The sequence below is a fragment of the Humulus lupulus genome, chromosome 1 (assembly GCF_963169125.1).
Source record: "Humulus lupulus chromosome 1, drHumLupu1.1, whole genome shotgun sequence".
Taxonomy (NCBI): Eukaryota; Viridiplantae; Streptophyta; class Magnoliopsida; order Rosales; family Cannabaceae; genus Humulus; species Humulus lupulus.
In genome coordinates this window covers 293995019-294013921 of record NC_084793.1, presented here as the reverse complement: position 1 = coordinate 294013921, position 18903 = coordinate 293995019, and the positions used below count along the sequence as shown (strand labels likewise).

Here is an 18903-nt window from a genome sequence, read left to right as displayed (position 1 = left end):
GTTTAAGTTTATATATAGTTATTATATTGTTGTGTTGATGTTTAATTGATTTCTAATTAAGTAAATTTTTAGTTTTTCTTACACGTTTTAAAATGAAGTGATAAGTTATTTAATGTTATTTTTTTTAGTTTATTTTGGATATATGTTTAGTTGTTTTGAGATATATTTTAAGTTTATTTTTAACACATTTTAAAGTTTTGAAATTGTTTTTTAGTTTATTTTGAGTTAATACAATGAACTGATGTATAATTCCATTTTCAACACTGTATTGTTGTCGTGTTGCATTTAAGTTGCTTTCTTGATATTGTACTGTAGTATGTTGCTTTTTTAAAATATAAGAACGAGTTTTTTTATGTTTTTTTTTTGTAGATGCAATAGGTTGCACTGAGTTATTGTGAAGTTGTTGTCATGTTGCTTTCTTGTTGTTTTTTTAATATTATATTTTGTGGGTTAATATTTAATGTAAATCGTATTTTTGTAATTTTGCAACATTAAAATCATATTTTTAAAAACTTGAATTAGTTAAAATGCAGAAAAATGAAGGATCGAAAAAATATAAAAAAATCATAAAAAATAGATATTTATTACATAACCTCATTTTTTATTTTACGTTATACTTATACATTATAGCTAAATGTGTAGCTAAAGAATAAAAGAAATAATTAAATAAGTTTAAAGGATGAACAGTATGCTACCTTAACTAAAAACTAAATATGATAGATGATATATCTTTATTATACATCACGTGAATATTTTAGAATATAACTACTCAATGGTGCTCTTGGTGCCATTAATAACATGATAACATATAGATATATATTTACTGTCTTCCCAATAGTTACTACTCATAGATGTGTACTAACAATTATGATGATATAGCAATATAGTAATTTAGTAGTATTTGAAAAATGAAAAGTTTATAATATTATATTTTTATAATAAATACACATTTTTTATCAGATAACTCTTCCCAAAATTTAAAAAAATTAAAATTTATTTTTAGAAATATTAATTAACTATAAATATGGACCATTGATTTTAATTTAATGGGTAATATTAAAGTAACCATCTATGAATAGTAACTATTAAAAGTGCACTCATCTTTATTATACATCATGTGAATATTTTAGAATATAACTACTCATCTATAAGGAGTGTTTTTGGAAAATAACTTTGTAATTGAAATTTGGTATAATTCGGAACAATTACCCGATTTTGCGTAATTTGAGGTAATTAAAGGATCTCAATTATTCTCATCAATTCTTATAGTCTCATGAGAATTAGATGTAATTACACTGTGTAATTACTAATTACTATCAATTTTAAAATGTATTTATTACATAATATTATTTTCCAGTATAATTCCTAACTATTTTGCCAAACATAACAATAAGAATTCACAAGTAATTACCACTTCACATCTAAACTCATCTTGTATTGATGTACAGTGTATGCCCATTTCCATAGTTATATACCCATGCATGTAAAATCGCAATTACCCAGTATAAAAAGTTGACTCAACATACATTATAATTAGTTTATCAATAAATATATTTAATTATTTAGATATTTTATTTTTTCAAAACCAAAATGAAACCACTCGACTGAGATAAAGTAAAAATCCACTATACCCATTAGGCATTAGCATAAAAATAAAGAAGGAAAGGAATATATATATATATATATATATTTATATGTTTTCATTCAGTATTAAAAGACTGAAAGAGCTATTAAATTGGAATGTTTTAGCTCCCAAATTTTGCACAATCGAACATGTATTTTTTTAGCCTGCACTACTGTCTGAATGTTAAATTTAGAGTGATGTATATCAACACACATACTAATTCTAAAGGATATTCACACTGAAACTTTTCTTTGCTTAAAATGATAAAAGGAACCATGTTAAAGTAGGTCTCCTTACACATTTTCAATGGATGCAGTAGATCTCATGGAAAATGGCCTATTAGAATTCTCCTTCTCTAAATAATAGGCCATCAAATCCTTCACAACTTGGCGAAATCTCCTCCGGTGAGTAGGAAACTTCGATACGCTTCTCACCATTCCAGTCATCCTGCAGAGGATACTCTCTTGTCAAATACATAACAATGTTAAAACCATGAGAACATTTAAAGCAAAGCTTTCATCATTCTCAAGTTGATCACATAACAGTTAGTAACAAATTCTTACTATGCTCTATATGTATGAGAGTTCTAAGACGAAAGGTACAGATACCTTCTACTGAGTCCCTGAATTTGAGCAGCTCTTAGAGCATCTTTAGGTGTTAAACTCCCATTTTCCCAAGCTTCCATGCGTTGTGTATTGCTTCCAAAAAGAACAACCTTCTCCAAGAATCTCACCTCACCTTCTTCTAAGGCTATGGCCTTAATCTGTTCTTTTAAAACCATTACTGGATTAAAGAACCAATCTAACAATTTGTCCTTGGGTCTATTCAAGTGGGTTACCTCAAAATTATCAAGCAGCACTAGACCACTTGAATTTAATTCAATGGAGTGCAGCAAAAACTGCAGTAATGAGTAGCAAGGCAAGCCTACATCAATAATCACTGCTTCATTGCTGTTCTTTGCTTTCAACCACTCATAGAGATCCGCTGGTGTTATCACATTAGCATCCAATAATTCCTTGCCTCTAATTTCACAAGATTTCATCATGTTTCCCCATATCTGTTACATTCAAAACAAATCTCTTTTGTTGAGAGAAAATAGAGTGATAGCTGATTACTGAGTACACAAATTTCACAAGAAAGCATAAAATGGATGCATAGTATCAGCACCTACCAAACTAATGAACAATCAGTTTTCAAACCAAATCTCAAATCTAGAGAAGAAAGCATATGAATGCGCATATTATATTATTAACTCAATGTTATTTGTTACCATTCAAAAGGCAGAAAGATTTCATCACAAGATTAAATCCTCTGTTCATAAAAAGGCAGTGAAATGCAAACCTGCACTACTTTCACTTCTTGTATGGTCTCTCTCACTGATCTTGAATGAGCTAAACTCGGCACAAGCATTGCAGGTGCTTCTGACGAAACAGAACTGGATATGACTCCAGCCACTTGATTCGCTCCAACAGATGACTGTGTTCTTGAAACGCTTTTCTTTCGATACTGGGGCCTGGCTGCAAGCAATGCTACTACTACCATTAAAGGTCAAAAGAAATACAAAAGCTTTGAAAGATATAATAGTTGGTTATGCAATTACTTTGGGAAAATAGACCCCTCCCGGAGATAAAGCCAATCATTGGTGTATTCATCAAATTCAGCAACCATAGCAATCACATAAGCCACACCTCTTCTGAAAGATCTTTCCTTTATCCACAAAAGGTCAAAGGTTTACTTCATTTGAACAAGAAGCCAGTATATATATAGATACATATAAATATATATATATCAAAAGACTTCACTGAAGTATGATCCAACCTGATAGACTATGACCGATGCATGCAGTCCAACAAAAATACTAGAGAAAGCAGCTAATATGACGCTTCCAACGACAACAATCGGCCAAACCAAGATTGTCAAACCGGCAATTGGTATGCATGCTGTTTCAAGAAATGGTCCTTCTCGGCTAATGAGATCATGTATAAGCCTAAACCATCCCTTGAATAACATGTATGGACTCTTTACCACAGCAATTGCAGTGTACAATGGAACCTCCACCATTAGCCCCATCAACCCAGCTACGATGCAAGCAGGGACATGAATGAACCTACATAGTACCAAATTTACCAAAGCATGAACACTCAACAGCTCACACATGTCATTACATTGCAATTGCATAAATTGGACTTTTAACAAACACCTTACTTGGAATTCAAAGATAGAAAATGTAGTATTAATAATCAAAGATACACGTGTGCGTATGAAAGCAGTCCTAAAACATATTTGCCCCCACTATATACTATTGGTCCCAACACAAGATTGTTACCTTTCCATACAGCAAATAAAAATAAAAATAAATGAGGGCCCAACATGACTATTATATCATTATTAACCAAAGTATAGGTACCTTTGTTTATCCTAACTCATGACAAAGCAAAAGAGAACTGTTATATTGGCAACCAACTTCATTAGTTTCACACTTACCTAAGAGTTTGAAACTCATTTGAATCAGGGGATTCACGTAATTCTTTTAGGCAAATTGGGTAAGAATGGTAGCACAGGTCAGCAAAGTCTCGAACTACTGTACAGCTTCCTTTGATGGTTTCCCATGTTCCATCCTTAATGGTGACAGAAAGAAATTTAGAAACCATAATCAGAGAGATCTAAATAGAGCAGGGAATTCAAAGAAAACGACCAAAATTCAAAGGTGTACTTACCACTACAATGTGTACATATTTCTTGGTTTCATTTTCATGTCTGAAGGCTTCAAAAGTGGAAACCCATGGTGTGAAGAATCCATAGCCAAGTCCCACGAGAACACTCCCACCAATGCTCAAACCCAACCAAAGTCCAAACAAGGCTGGCAAACCCAACAAGATTGCAACTTTAAGCGGTGTATCAAGTCTGTTAATCCTGAAATTGCCATAACTTAGATGTATCAGATCAAAAATAAAAAACCCAGATAGGAAATTATTAAATATGAGTAAAAATCTCTTAAAAAGAAAATTAAGGTATTTAATGGTAGTTACTTTACTAGGGTGTAAACTGTCCACACAACATGGGCTGGGAGCAAACCAAGAATGACTCCAACATTCCCTGCTATCAATATAAGACCAACAATAGGTCCCACAAGTAAACCTGCAAAAGAAGTAAAAATAACTCCATGAAATCTCAAGAACCAACCTTTATGTTAACTTTTTCCCTTGAAAATTTAGCAAAAAACCCATTTGAAAACTGTGAAAACCAAACTCAACTAGAAAACCCAAAATAAATAAATAAATTGTGGAAAAAACCTTTGAGAGCGCCAAGGAAGAGAGCAGAACAAAATGCAAAAATCAGATAGCTGAGCTTGAACCAATCACCAGGATTATGTAATAAATCCATACCATAAAAATTAGAGAGAAAAAGAAGAATGGAATTAGATTATATGAATTTAGAGTCAATGGTGATCATCTTCATAGAAGAAGCCAGTTTGAACGTTTGTTTATTTTATTATATTCAATAGGAAAGTAACTATTTATCAATGTTAATTATTTATATGAGCTGAAGAGGTGGGATTTAGAGGAGGTGGATTGTTGAACCGAAGCCTGCTTCTTCTGCGAGAAGACGACAAAAGACGATTAGACAATTGGCCAAAAACTCATCAGACCAAGAAGTTTGGAACCTCAAAACCAAATCTTCCCTTCCCCATATGAGAAAATAATGATTTTTTCCCTAAAAAAAAATAAAAAATAAAAAGCCTTCAAACACCACGTGGTGGTCATAGAGAAAATTGATCATAAAATGTATTGATATTTTTGTTTTATATGTTAAGAATCGAGGGTTGATCGAAAATTTTGGTTTAACAAAAAAGAAAGTACAGTGATCTCTAGGATAATATGCCAACTCTTTATACTTTATAAATTTAGTTTATACTATGCGAAATTATTTAGTGATCTTTTTTTTTTGGTGGCATATTTAATTATAAACCACGATAGTTACTAAACTAAGTATGTGAGAAATAGAGATGGAGCGAGTATACATATATTAAAATAAAATAACGCATATGTATTAGACATATTGTTTTTGTGTTAAATCGAGTATGATGTACCATATTATCTACTTAAAATAATTACGTCTCCTCACATTGCTAACGGTATTTATGTTGTCTCCCAAGATAAACGATCAATGAGCATCAACTAAGTACCTTACTTCTACTCTAAAAAAATTGACCAATATCTAAGAACACCATCAAAATTTTGTTTTTACTTGCAACGAACTGACTAATGTGTAAAAACACCACCGAGATTTAACTAAAGACTGAGAGAGCTTCAACAACAGATGATATGAACTTAGAGAGGATTCAACTAAAGAGAGAATTTCGAAAATAAAAGAGAATGATTTTGAAGGTGTGAAACAATAAAGTGAAGCCCTCCAAGTGCTTGATAATCAAACAAACAAAATTGGGTAACTGCCAAAAAGTCAATCTCAGCAACTGTCCAAAATTGATTAATAAATGAAGCAATTTTCGTGTCAAGTAAGAATGAGATCTCCCATAATTGTTTCTAGAGTGTTCTACAATATCCTGATCGAATTTGGAAAGAAAAATAAATTATGGATTACAAAAGAAGCCCAATGTAGATCGGGTTTTATGAGATTGCATTCATACCTGTAGGATGTGCGAGCGCACACAAATCGCATGTGTTTTGCTCCACCCACAATGATTTGCACTCTTCCAGCGCGCACAAGAGATAGTCTCATTGTTTATCAACTTACTAAGCTAAAAATATAGAATTATATATACTCTTTTAAAAAGTTACTCAAATTTACATGTGAGACTTATAAAAATCTCATAATTTTTCTTTATCATTTTTTTATTTTTATGTACTCATGGGGAAGAATACAATTCTCCAAAGACATCCTAGTATACTACTAATAATAAGTGGGTCTCAATAAAAATTATGCCTCAAAATATTACTTTAAAATTATGTGTAACACTATTTTTCCAACAAACTATTCTATAAAAATACTGTTAAAAAATATGTATACGAGGTTGTGTAGTATTTGCTTCGAAATATACATAAAAATAGTATTTCTCATCATAAAAATGTATTCGTGTTTTTTTTCGGTGTCTAAAAAATATGTGTGCGTAAAATTATTTGATTTATTTATGAGTACAACCTATGTAATTGTTTTTTTAAAAAACAATTATGTTATTGAAAAAAATGCCTCTAATATTAGGAGACATATCACATTGAAAAATATATTTAGGTGATTTTGTTATTTAAATATTAAAGATAAGTTATAAATATTCTAAGTTGCTTTGAATTTGGCTCCAAAAATTTACTCATTAATTAAATAATTAATTTGACTAAGGTTGTTTTTATCAATTTGACTAAATAAATAAGAGAAAATTACATTTTGGATAACAAAATATGATCAAATATACAATAATAATATTATTTATCCTAATTACATATTTAAACCTATTTCATACTGGAATTACATAGATATTAGACTACTAAGTAGAAACAGCGTGCAATGCACATTTACTTAATTTTAAAATTGTAAACATACTTATCATGTATTTATTTTTATTATATTATTAATTATCATATAAATAAAAAAATATCATAAAAATAAATATAAGATATTAATATAATGTATGACATATATGTAGTAAAAAAATTAAGGCAAAATATTGTCTATAATTTTAATAAAAAGTAGTTCACTTTTTAAAATATATATATAATAGAATAAATTATAGTTCTATAGTATATATAAATATTTATATCAATAATCTCTACATATATGACATCTAAATACAATATTGACATAAATATATATTTACATATCTACATGACATATGTATATAAATTACAATAATATTTAAAAAGAAATTAATAATAGAAGTAAAATAATAATAGAAAAAGTCATAGTATAGAATGTTGACCTTAGTTTTGGTCAACGACACGGAGTCTAGAAAACGACAGAGAAATAATATAGAGCTTGAGAAAATGATCTAATAGAAAATAAAGAACACGGAGAATTATAGTGGTTCGGCCCCAGTGATTGGTAATAACCTATGTCCACTTGATCCTATTATTAGTATTAAGCTCCAAATGTGTGATCAAAGAACAAGGGTTCCTGAGTTTCACAGACCTTAGAAGAAGAAAACAATACAAACGATGGATAATAGTAATCTAATTCGGAAAAAGAGAAAAGGATCCCTTCCTTGACCTATTTCTTATGTATTTATAGGCTCAAGAAGGATTACATGAATTGAATAATAATATCTTTCCTTAATAAACGGATCTTCAGGTCATAATGAAGAGATATTCTCGGATATCATTACAACTGTACAGATCTTTACATAAATGCACGGAGTATACGACCAGTCTGATCGTATATAAAACTTGAACTTCGCATGTAGAAATATTTCTAGTCGATAGGCGAGCAATATCTCTGCCGCGTGTTCGGCCACGTGTCGAAAATTCTTGTCACGTCACCAACAGCTGTTTTTTGGATAAACATTTGCCCCCCAAGTTTATTTATTGCGACCAGCAATAAGTAAACTTAGAAAACTAACTTTTCGTATGCCCCACGAAATCTGCAGAGCCTCTCGTGCGTTCTCGAAAACTGTGACCTAATCACGTCCAATCATGCCTTTTCAGTTTCCAAGTAACCTTTCCGACGGCTGTTACACTCCCTCATGCCTTGAAAAAGGTAACTCGTGATTACCCATTTTCAACACATCTCAGCTTCTATAAACAATCCTCTCATTCACCTTTTAACCTTTTACTCGCCATTTCTTGCCAAGAACTCTCAAGAACTCCATCCCAGAGCTCAGATGTTCGAAGGTCTCCTGTCACTTTGCTTAAGGATTCTTTGTTTGCAAGCCCAAAGTCGTCCCATTTCAGAATCTCCAACCTTCATCCAGGTAAATTTCCTCGTCTTTTAAACCCTTTGAGATGCCATGCATACTACTTTTGAGTTCTGAAACTTTTTGTGTTCTTGGGTAAAATTTCGTGAGGATATTGTGTATACCGTTTGATGCTTGATAAGGTAGTGTAGTTTTGCTCTGTAGAAGTTAGGAATCAGTTTGATAGTCAAGATCATGGGTTTAGGGCGTAAAATCGAAGTAAAAATTCGATTTTTAGGCTAGTTGAAAAACTGGATTTTTCCCGCCCCTTTGGAGTTGAAAAAGATTTTTCCATAAAAACTTTTTACTTTCACTTTTTGATTCGTTTTTCAAATTGTTCGCATAAAACTTAGTGTTTCAGTTAGAATGCTAAGGTCACCCCTTTGGATTCGAGGGCGGGAATGTCTTTGGATGTTAGGGTTGGAAGCATTTTCATCTCGACCACTGGTCGAGCGAGCATCAGCCGAAGCAGCAGGCTGATGAGAAGGGTTGGAGGTTTTCCTTTTCTGGGCCTTGTTTTTGGTGCGAGCCATATTTCGGGTCAAGATTGGGGAAGTGTTTGGATTAGTACGAGAAAATGGAATTTTGGGTATCAATGACGAGGGTTGTTCTTCGTCCTCGAGCAGTTGAGCTAGCAGATCATCGTCGATGGGTCTTTCTCCCCCCCACGGGTCTTGCATGTAAACTGCAAACAGACAAAGGAGGAGATAAGACGCACAGCCTGAGAGCTTATGTTGAAAGTTGGAATAACATTGCTCGCATCTACGACCAGCAGCATTCTGAAAGCATGGTGATGATCAGAATGATCGCCAACTATTTAAGGAAATACGGTCTCCCAGGGGTGACCTTAGTTAGACCCAAACCAGACCAAAGGGCGAATCTGCCTGGAGGCGCCTTCAGCGCCTCGTCGAGGTTTCATATCGAGGCAGGGGCTACCTTGCCTCTTCACTCATTTTTTCAGGGGGTGGCCAACTATTTTGGAGTTGCCCCCTTCCAAATAACCCCAAACGGATATAGGATGCTTGCTACACTCTATATCCTGTACAGCCAAAAGAAATGGCCTGTGTCATCGCCTCATAAGGTCAACTACTTGTTCGACCTCAAATCAAACCCCAACCAAGAAGGCACGGGGTTCTTCCACTTCTCTCATCAGGAAACCGGGCGCACCTTCCTGACTGACACAACCCACATCTCAAATGTGGGGAGGTACTATCAGGAGTATTTCCTCACAACTGATATGATCGCAGACAACCTGGCCTTCGCACAAGGAGGTAAACCTTTCGCATCACTGGCTGTTACTTATTCACTTAGTGTTCTCCTCCATATTTTCTTAAACTGTTAATGTCTTCCAGGCCCATGGCTGCGACCAAACCCAACTCCGGAAATGGAGTTGAGATCTACATTCCTCGCCAGCATGCCTGATGCAGAAAAGTGCGTTAAGCATCTGGTTACAGAGGCTAACCTTAGGTTGGTTGGCCTCTGGGCCCCTCAATCGGACACGAGGGCGCCTTCAGAAGGGAGTGCATTTTCCAAGGAGGAACCCGAGCAGCAACCTTCAGCGTCACCTCCACGGAGGAGACCGACTGGGGTCACGATCAGGGAACCTGCTGGCACCCCTCCAGCAAAGAGGCCCTCGGCCCTCTTGGGGAAAGGAAAGAAGAAGGCCACCGAGCCTGTCGAACTCTCTGACGACTCATCGGGTGACAATGGTATAGTTATTTTTCTTTTAGACAATTTGCCAATTCCCTGTCATCTATTCGACGAGGATGGCAATTTTAAATATGCTCCACACTTAGGTCCAGACTTCTTCATGTCAAAGAATGAGTATAAGACTAGTAGAGTCTGTAGGATAGCGACCAGTAATAATAGCTCGGGTATTTGACTTTGCAATCATTTTTCGCTTCTTTTTCTGATGTAATGTACTTGGTTATTCATGCTATCTCACTGTTCAACTTTGTCCTTCTTTTTCATACATGGAATCCGCCAACGTGTTCGATCTCTACAGCACTCCAGAGGCTGCCGCGGCTCCCCCGAGCAAGAAGAAAACTAGCAAGAGACACCAAGGGGAGAGAAGCAAAGCGCCTCAGGCGAAGAAAGCTCAGAACACAGACCCTTTGGAGGACAAGCCCTCTGCTACCATGACTCCAACTTCCACCCACAAGCAGCAGGCTCCTTCTGCTCCGGCCGGATCGACTCCTCCTCCTGCGGCACCGACCGACCAACCTCAGCAGGCTGATCCTACCTCAACCGGGAACGAGATGGTTGGTCGCGCCTTCAAGTTGATTAAGGAGAGGATCACCAAGATCGCGAAGCACGACCGCTGCCAAGAGGCAATGGCTGCTACAGAGACGATGGGAGTTGACCCAATCCTGAACCGTGCTCTGAACGAGTTCACCAGTGTAAGTCATCTCTTTTTATGGAAACAGGTCTTCTTTAGTTTAATGTTTGTCTAACTTTTGTTCTGACTGCAGGTCATGCTAACCCTTACTACCGGCCGTATCCGCCTGGGTGCCGTCACCGAGCAGGCTAAGACTTCGGAGCAACGGCACGAGGATGATCTCAAAGCTGCTGAGGCCAAACATGCTGATCAGCTGGCAGCGGTGGTTGAGGAAAAGGCCCAACTGGCTAAGGAGTTGGAGGAGAAGCAGAGGTCTCTGGAGAAAGTCTGCGAGCAGAGGGACCAATTCAAGGAGTCCAACCGCTTCAACTATAAAGCTGCCAAACAACTCGAGCTGGACTTTCTCGCGAGCAGGCAGGAGACCACAACTTTGAAGGGTCGGGTTGAGGAGTTGGAGAAGACCAACGCCGATAACTTGGAAAGGTACAAGAATGCCACCCTGAGGTGCTTCTATGATTTCTGGAAGCACAATCAGGGTGCCAACTTCGGCTACCTTCCTGAGAATGTGAAAGATGTCGAGCTTGCTCGCTGTGCGGCTCAGTTGGCTGAGGAAGAAAGATCAAGGGTCCCTGCTTCCCCCGAAATCTCACTGGCCGTTGGAATGGACGGTGCAGACAACGAGACTGCGGGTGCTGTCGACCAAAACCTTCCCCAAGATCCTCCAGCTCCTCAAGCTCCTTAGTCTTTTCTCTTTATGTTTTTTTTTCTTTTTTAACTACACGACTTTTGGGTCGTGATGTAAAAACAATATAATTTTTTGGTTTGCTGCATGGGCAGCTTTTACTTTTATTTAAACAATTACATCCAAGCAGTTACTGCTTGCGGTGTAAAAGGATTCACTTTGATATTATAATATATTTGCATATTATTATAACATCTATCTGTTCGCATGACCGAACTTAGCATAACACTTTGGTTTGATTTAACAAAATATCAAAATTTTGAAAAATACTCTAAGTGCCCTAGCATGCTTTCACTTATTTTGCTCATGTGTTTACATACCTTTTAACGATATGCTTTGCTTACTTGTACCTTGTATGCCCCCCAAGTGATTGGGGAGCTTTAGGTCCTTGGTCACTTACCTTGACCAAAACCTGTTCAAACATTACTGCTCGTAGCAATATGATTAGAATTATAATACAGTAAAACAACACACGTAATGAGCAAATACTTGTAATAAATACAATAGTTGGCAAGAAATGACTGGCTGAGCACAGTCCCTTTTATTTCTCGTAATAAATAGACTAGACATGTCTTTACGAGCGATCAATAAGATCTTACATTTTTCCAAAACTTGTAAAAAGTAAAATTTATACAAGCCAATTCTTTAAGAAGAATTGTTCATTGATAATACTTGCGCAGGTGTTCTCCATTCCAATAGCGAGGAACAAGATCTCTGTTTAAGCGTGCAAGTTTATAAGTGCCTTGGTGAAGGACTTCATCAATTTGGTAAAGCCCTTCCCAATTTGGCCCGAGTACTCCAGCAGCTTGGTCGCGGGTGTTAAGGAAAACTCTTCGGAGTACAAGATCTCCAACACTGAATTTTCTTTCTCGCACTTTAGAGTTGAAATACCGGGCGACCTTCTGCTGGTATGCAGCTACTCGGAGCTGGGCTTGTTCACGCCTTTCATCAATTGAGTCCAAGGATTCCATCAGTAGCTGGCTGTTAGAGTCCTGGTCGTATGCTAATCTGCGGTGCGAGGGTGGATCCAATTCAACAGGCAATATGGCTTCATACCCGTATGCTAAGGAAAATGGGGTATGACCTGTTGCTGTTCGGTGGGAAGTTCTGTACGACCATAGGACTTCGGGCAACTGTTTTGGCCACACTCCCTTAGCTTCTTCGAGTCTTTTCTTTAGGGTATCCTTCAGCGTTTTGTTAACTGCTTCGACTTGCCCATTCGCCTGAGGATGAGCGACTGAAGAAAAGCTTTTGATAATATCATGATGTTTGTCACATTTTCGCACAAAATCCATTGAGTCTTCATTCATGGTTGGCTAGAAATATCCCTGCCTTAAGATCTTTTTTGACAGGCTTTGCCCCCCAGCGCGGTCCCCACAGAAACCTTCGTGCACCTCTTTCATTAACCCTTTGGCTTTCTCCTTTGTAACACATCTAAGAAGTGGCAATGAGTATCCCCTTCGGTACAGGAATCCATCGACCAGGATGTACCTAGTAGCTTGCCGTTGAAGGGTCCTAGCTTTGTTTCTGTCCGCTGGTAGCACGCCGCTTGACAGATACTCTACAAATGGTACCATCCATATATCCACCATCTGGTTGACCAAAGTGGTTTCTGCTGCCTGGATGCTTGGTTCTGATAGTTGCTCGACTGGCACTATGTTCAGAGTATCAGCATCTTTTGCACTTGCCAACTTCGCCAAAGCGTCCGCGTTGGAATTCTGATCGCGAGGTACTTGCTGGAGACTATATCTGTCGAATGGGGCTAATAGATCCTTTGCTTTGTTCAAATAGGTGACCATCTTCAAACCTCACCCCTGATACTCACCCAAGATTTGGTTCACCACCAGCTGAGAATCACTATAGACGTCAAGTGCTTTTATGTCCATATCCTTGGCCAATCGTAGTCCAGCGAGCAATGCTTCATATTCAGCCTCATTGTTAGAAGTAGTGAAGTCAAATCTTATTGCACAGTGAAATCGATGCCCTTCTGGTGTTATCAATATCACTCCTGCTTCTGCGTGAGATTCGTTAGATGATCCATCTGTGAACAATTTCCACGAGGGTGCTTGAATCTGACATTCAGGCTCGCTGGGCTCCTTAATCTGCTTGCCACCAGCAGGCTCTGTGAATTCAGCGATGAAGTCCGTTAGGGCTTGTCCTTTTATCGCTACTCGCGGCAAGTAAGATATGTCGAACTGCACGAGTTCGACTGCCCACTTTAGTAATCTTCCAACAGCCTCTGGCTTTTGCAGGACTTGCCGAAGAGGCTGGTCGGTCAATACCGTAATCGGATGAGCTTGGAAGTAAGGCCGCAGCTTCCTAGAGGCCAAAACTAAGTAATAGGCTAACCTTTCGATGGGGGGATACCTCAATTCTGCTCCGATTAGCCTTTTGCTTACGTAATAGACAGCCTTCTGTACACCCTCTTCTTGTCTTACAAGAACAGCACTAGCAGCGTAATCTGTGATTGCCAGGTAGATGAACAAAGTCTCTTTATCGACCGGCTTTGACAGGATGGGTGGTTGCGCCATATGCGTTTTTAGTGCTTGAAAAGCCTGTTCGCACTCATCTGTCCATTCAAATTTCTTATTGCCTCTGAGTAGATTGAAAAATGGGACGCACTTATCTTTTGATTTTGAAATAAATCTACTTAGAGCAGCAATCCTTCCGGTCAGGCTTTGGACATCCTTAATCTTCACCGGTGACTTCATCTCTATCAGGGCTTTTATTTTCTCGGGATTAGCTTCAATTCCCCTCGAGTTAACTATAAATCCCAAGAACTTCCCTGATCCTACTCCGAAGGAGCATTTAAGGGGATTTAGCTTCATCCTATATTTATTCAGGACGTTGAAGCATTCCTGCAAATCCCTTACATGCCCTACTGCTTTCTTTGACTTGACCAGCATGTCGTCGACGTAAACCTCCATGTTTGCACCGATCAGCTCCTTAAACATGTGGTTGACGAGTCTCTGGTAAGTCGCACCAACGTTTTTCAAACCAAAGGGCATCACTTTGTAACAGTAAAGCCCTGTATCGGTTCGAAAGCTAGTGTGATCCTCATCAGGGGGATGCATACTGATTTGATTATACCCAGAGTATGCATCCGTGAATGAGAGGATCTCGTGTAATGCCCCATATTTCCTAATAAGGTTTAGGACCTTGATTAGGAGGCCGAGAGGGCCATAATTGATTTATTATAGTATTTAATGATTATATGCATATTTACGTGAATTATATTATTATATGATGGTAAATTCATGCATATGGGAGAATTTATTATTGTGAGGGTATTTTGGTAATTTGGCCTGTTGAGGGCATATTTGTAAATTGGGTGCATAATGTAATTTGTGAATGAGATTTTATTATTATGGAGATATATTCGAGCTATTTGACATGAGACGGTCATATATAATGGATGAGCGGTTTTGTCATAACGGGGTCAATTTCGGGGTAATAGAAATGTTTATTTGGTAATGGATTGGGAGTATTTGAGATCAGGATGAAATTCTGGAAGTTTTGACTATAGTATCCCCGGGGGTGTTTTCGGGACCCCGAGCACTAGGTTTTATTTGAGGTTACTTAAGCTTGAAGTAGCTTGTCAGATAAGAACGTACGTTAGAAACCTCTCGTTCTCTCTAAAAGACGGTCCGTTTTACCGTTTGAGCGTCTTTGAAGATATCTTGAGTTCTAGGAGTCGGAATCAAGCGAGGGTCGAGGCATAGCGATCCTAGGAAAGAATAGAAGCTTCTTAGCCGAAGGATTTGACGGAAAACAACCCAATCAAAGGTAATTGAAGTTTAAGTTTTGAGTTATTTCGAGTTTCTAAGCTTTGAATTGATTTTGTGAATCGTTGAGTTTTCGGTTTGTTTGAACCTTGGGTTTTGAGGGTTTTGAGGTATTGGGAAGCTTGGGAACTTTGTTTTGATGATTGGGGAATGTTTAGGTGTGTTTTTGGGGACTTTGAAGTGTTGAAAACACGTTGGAGAATGGTTCTGGGTTGGGCGCCGCGGCCCTAGCTCGAGTTAGCAGGTGGCCTTTCTGTTTCGCTGGGCGTCGCGGCCCTTGTGTGGGGCGCCGCGGCGCTTGCCTCTGGAAATTCTGGGGGCCACGGCCCAAGGTGCTAGGGCCGCAGCCTTTGCCCTGTTTTCACCCTGTTTGCTCGTTTTGACCCCGGGAACTTAGCTATGAGCCTCGGGAGTGTCCCTACTACTTGGATTAGTTTGGATTGATCTCTTGGAGGCTAGATATTGGTTTGGAAACCTTTGGGTTATCATGTTATTAATGGTGTTCCATGTTTGGTTATGATTAGGTGACCGCTAAGGGCTTAAAGGTTGACCGTTCTCAAGGATCGTTCTTATATTGGTTCTAGCTCGGATTTGAGGTAAGAAAACTGCACCCTGTGTATATGTGACATGCATGGCTATTATGATGCATGTTGGTTGATTACTGGGTATGACATGCGTGGTTATTATTGATGCATGTCTGTTGATTATTATGTATGACATGCATGGCTATTCTTGATGCATGTAGGCTGACTATTAAACGTGACATGCATGGCTGTTAATGGTGCATGTTGGATTGTTGAATATATTGCATATGATGCATAAGAAACATGTGATTAGGACATGCTTGTATACTGGGTGTGATATCGTTCAGAGCTTGAGCCTCTGTGTTAATGCATAGTCCTAATTGTACTAATATCTGTTAAGTAAGCATGCTGAATACCTTGTTTATGGATATTGGACATGTGATATATGTTTGGTGGCATGGCTTACCTGTGTATGGCGCTGACTTATTAGTCAGAATCGACAATGGTGTCAGATCTGTCTGTGAAGCTGTGACTTATTAGTTAAGTTCACCACGGGCTGAGCACTGGTCGTGTTTTACCGACCTAAGGGTCATAGGTGGCAGTGCGTTGTGAACGCCGGGCCAAATAAGGATTAGATCTAATCGAGGTCGTCATTGAATGACTCATATGGGGTATTAGTGCTGGACCGACCGGAAGGTCAATGAGAACTATAAGCGCTTGCCTGGTCTACGACCAGATGACTATAGCCAAGGTATATGACCCCGGTGACTGTTTGTCACATGGCTAAGGGACGTTGTCCATAGTTTCGACTCTAGAGTCGTGAGGAAGGTTATGTTGGTGATTAATCACCTTGCACCTATCCTAAATGAACATAAGAAAGAATCACTTATCAGTTGAGCCCTGGTGACCCTATCGTCACATGGCTAGAGGGAGCGATGCTCATTATTGTGACTTTTAGCTATTGTCACCTACCTGTATAGACCGTTGGTTCTGAATGGTTACTTTGGTTATTGTTGATGTTATATCATGATGTATTATGTTTTCTTGCTGGGCTTCGGCTCACGGGTGATACGTGGTGCAGGTAAAGGCAAAAGGAAGCTGGACCATCCTTGAGTTGGAGAGCTTAGGTGATGACGTGTACATATGCAGCTGCTCGTCCGCCACGGCCGAGGTTTAAAGTGGAACTAGGGTTGAACCCTGTTTTGCCGCTTAGAACGGCCTGTTGTAAATATTTTCTGTAATAGACTCTGAAATTATATTTTCGGGATCCCAATGTATATATTAAACGTTCTAGTGAAACGTTACATCTTAACCAAAATGTTTAAACCCTAAACCGCTAATCATACTTAGTTACACGTTTTGACCAAATGACTCGATTAGCGAGTTTAACACTGTTTACAAGGCACACCGTAACGGTCCCTGGAGTTTGGGGCGTTACATCTCGTGTCCTGCAGTGGCATCGACCAGCTGGTCGATCCTCGGGAATGGGAAATAGTCTTTGGGGCAGGCTTTATTTAGGTCTGTAAAATCCACGCACGTACGCCACTTGCCATTCGGCTTGGGCACGAGTATGAGATTGGAGACCCACGATGGATAAAATGCCACCCTAATGAACCCATTCTCCTTCAGCTTCTTGACTTCCTCTTTCAAAGCCTTTGATCTGTCTTTGTCGAGTAGCCTCTTTTTTTGTTGCACAAGTGGAAAGCTTTTGTCAATGTTCAGGACATGGCTGATGATTGCGGGATCTATCCTGACCATGTCTTAATGTGACCAGGCAAAGACATCTTGGTTCCTCCTTAAGAACTCCACCAGTGCTTGTTTTGTTGTTGTCTCTAAGTTTTTACCGACTTTGACAACTCTGGTCAGATTTTCCTCATCGATTTGGACCTCTTCAAGGTCCTCGATGGGTCTCACTTCTTCTTCAAAATCCCCAAAGTGAGGATCTAAGTGTCTATCCTCACTTTGGGCAATGCCCTATTTGGTGAGATTATCACCTGAGCGGTCTTGAACATCAGTTGTCATTTGCAACTCTTTCCCGGTGGTATCTCTCGATACACCCTTCCTTGCCTTGGTGATCGAGGCGTTGTAGCACTCCCTTGCTTCCCTTTGGTTTCCCAACACGCATCCTATCCATGTGTCTGTTGGGAACTTCATGGCGAGGTGCCATATAGAGGTGATGGCTCGAAGGTCGACTAGGATTGGTCTCCCAATCACAGCATTGTACGTTGAAGGACAATCAACTACTATAAAAGTAGTGAGTAATGTCCTGTTAGCAGGCGCAGTGCTTGTTGTGACTGGGAGTCTAATTGACCCTACTGGGGCGAGCCCTTCTTCGGAAAAACCATAAATGGTTTGGTTGCATGGCTCCAGGTCCTTTACGGACAATTTCATCCTTTCCAACGAGGACTTATATAGGATGTTGACCGAACTTCCTGTATCGACCAACACCATTTTCACCATCATGTTCGCGATTTGTACATCCACGACCAGCAGATCGAAGTGTGGGAATCGCACATGCTGGGCGTCGTCGTCAGAGAAGGTGATTAGTTCCTCCTCTGTTCGAGCCTTTTTTGGTGCACGATCCTCGACACTCATCATCTCAATGTCCTGGTCATGGCGTAGGGTTCGAGCATATTGTTCCCTCGCTTTCCCACTATCTCCTACAAGATGTGGGCCTCCACAGATGGTGAGAAAGGTTCCTGCCACGGGAGCTGGCTGTAAAGGTGGCAAGCGTTGGCGTGCAAGCGCCGACCCGTTGCCACCTTGAGCTTCTCGCTGAGAACCTCCCGTGGCTCGTACGTATCTTCTTAAATGTCCCTATCTTATCAGGAACTCAATTTCGTCCTTCAGCTGGTTACACTCATTGGTGTCGTGCCCGTAGTCGTTATGATAACGACAGAACTTTGTTGAATCTCTCTTGGAGATATCTTTTCTTATTGGTGCGGGTCGCTTGTCGGGCACGCTCGAGCTGGTCGCCTGGTAAACCTCG

At 38.9% G+C, this 18903-nt stretch overlaps 1 protein-coding gene across 2 annotated transcripts; it reads right to left on the bottom strand.

Moving 5' to 3' along the window:
* Positions 1 to 1661: 1661 nt before the first annotated feature.
* Positions 1662 to 5449, bottom strand: LOC133810481 (uncharacterized membrane protein At3g27390). Of its 2 annotated transcripts, XM_062246063.1 has the most exons (10): positions 4918 to 5449; positions 4654 to 4762; positions 4342 to 4537; positions 4109 to 4242; positions 3443 to 3731; positions 3225 to 3331; positions 2966 to 3137; positions 2463 to 2681; positions 2233 to 2387; positions 1662 to 2071 (listed from the first exon to the last, which is right to left on the bottom strand). In XM_062246063.1, the coding sequence occupies exons 1-10, from the start codon at positions 5006 to 5008 to the stop codon at positions 1918 to 1920; spliced, it is 1626 nt and encodes a 541-aa protein (XP_062102047.1). In that variant the 5' UTR covers positions 5009 to 5449; the 3' UTR covers positions 1662 to 1917. The 2 variants fall into 2 exon arrangements, with proteins under 2 accessions (XP_062102047.1, XP_062102046.1); XM_062246062.1 differs by having other exon boundaries at positions 2233 to 2681; positions 4918 to 5444.
* Positions 5450 to 18903: the final 13454 nt, after the last annotated feature.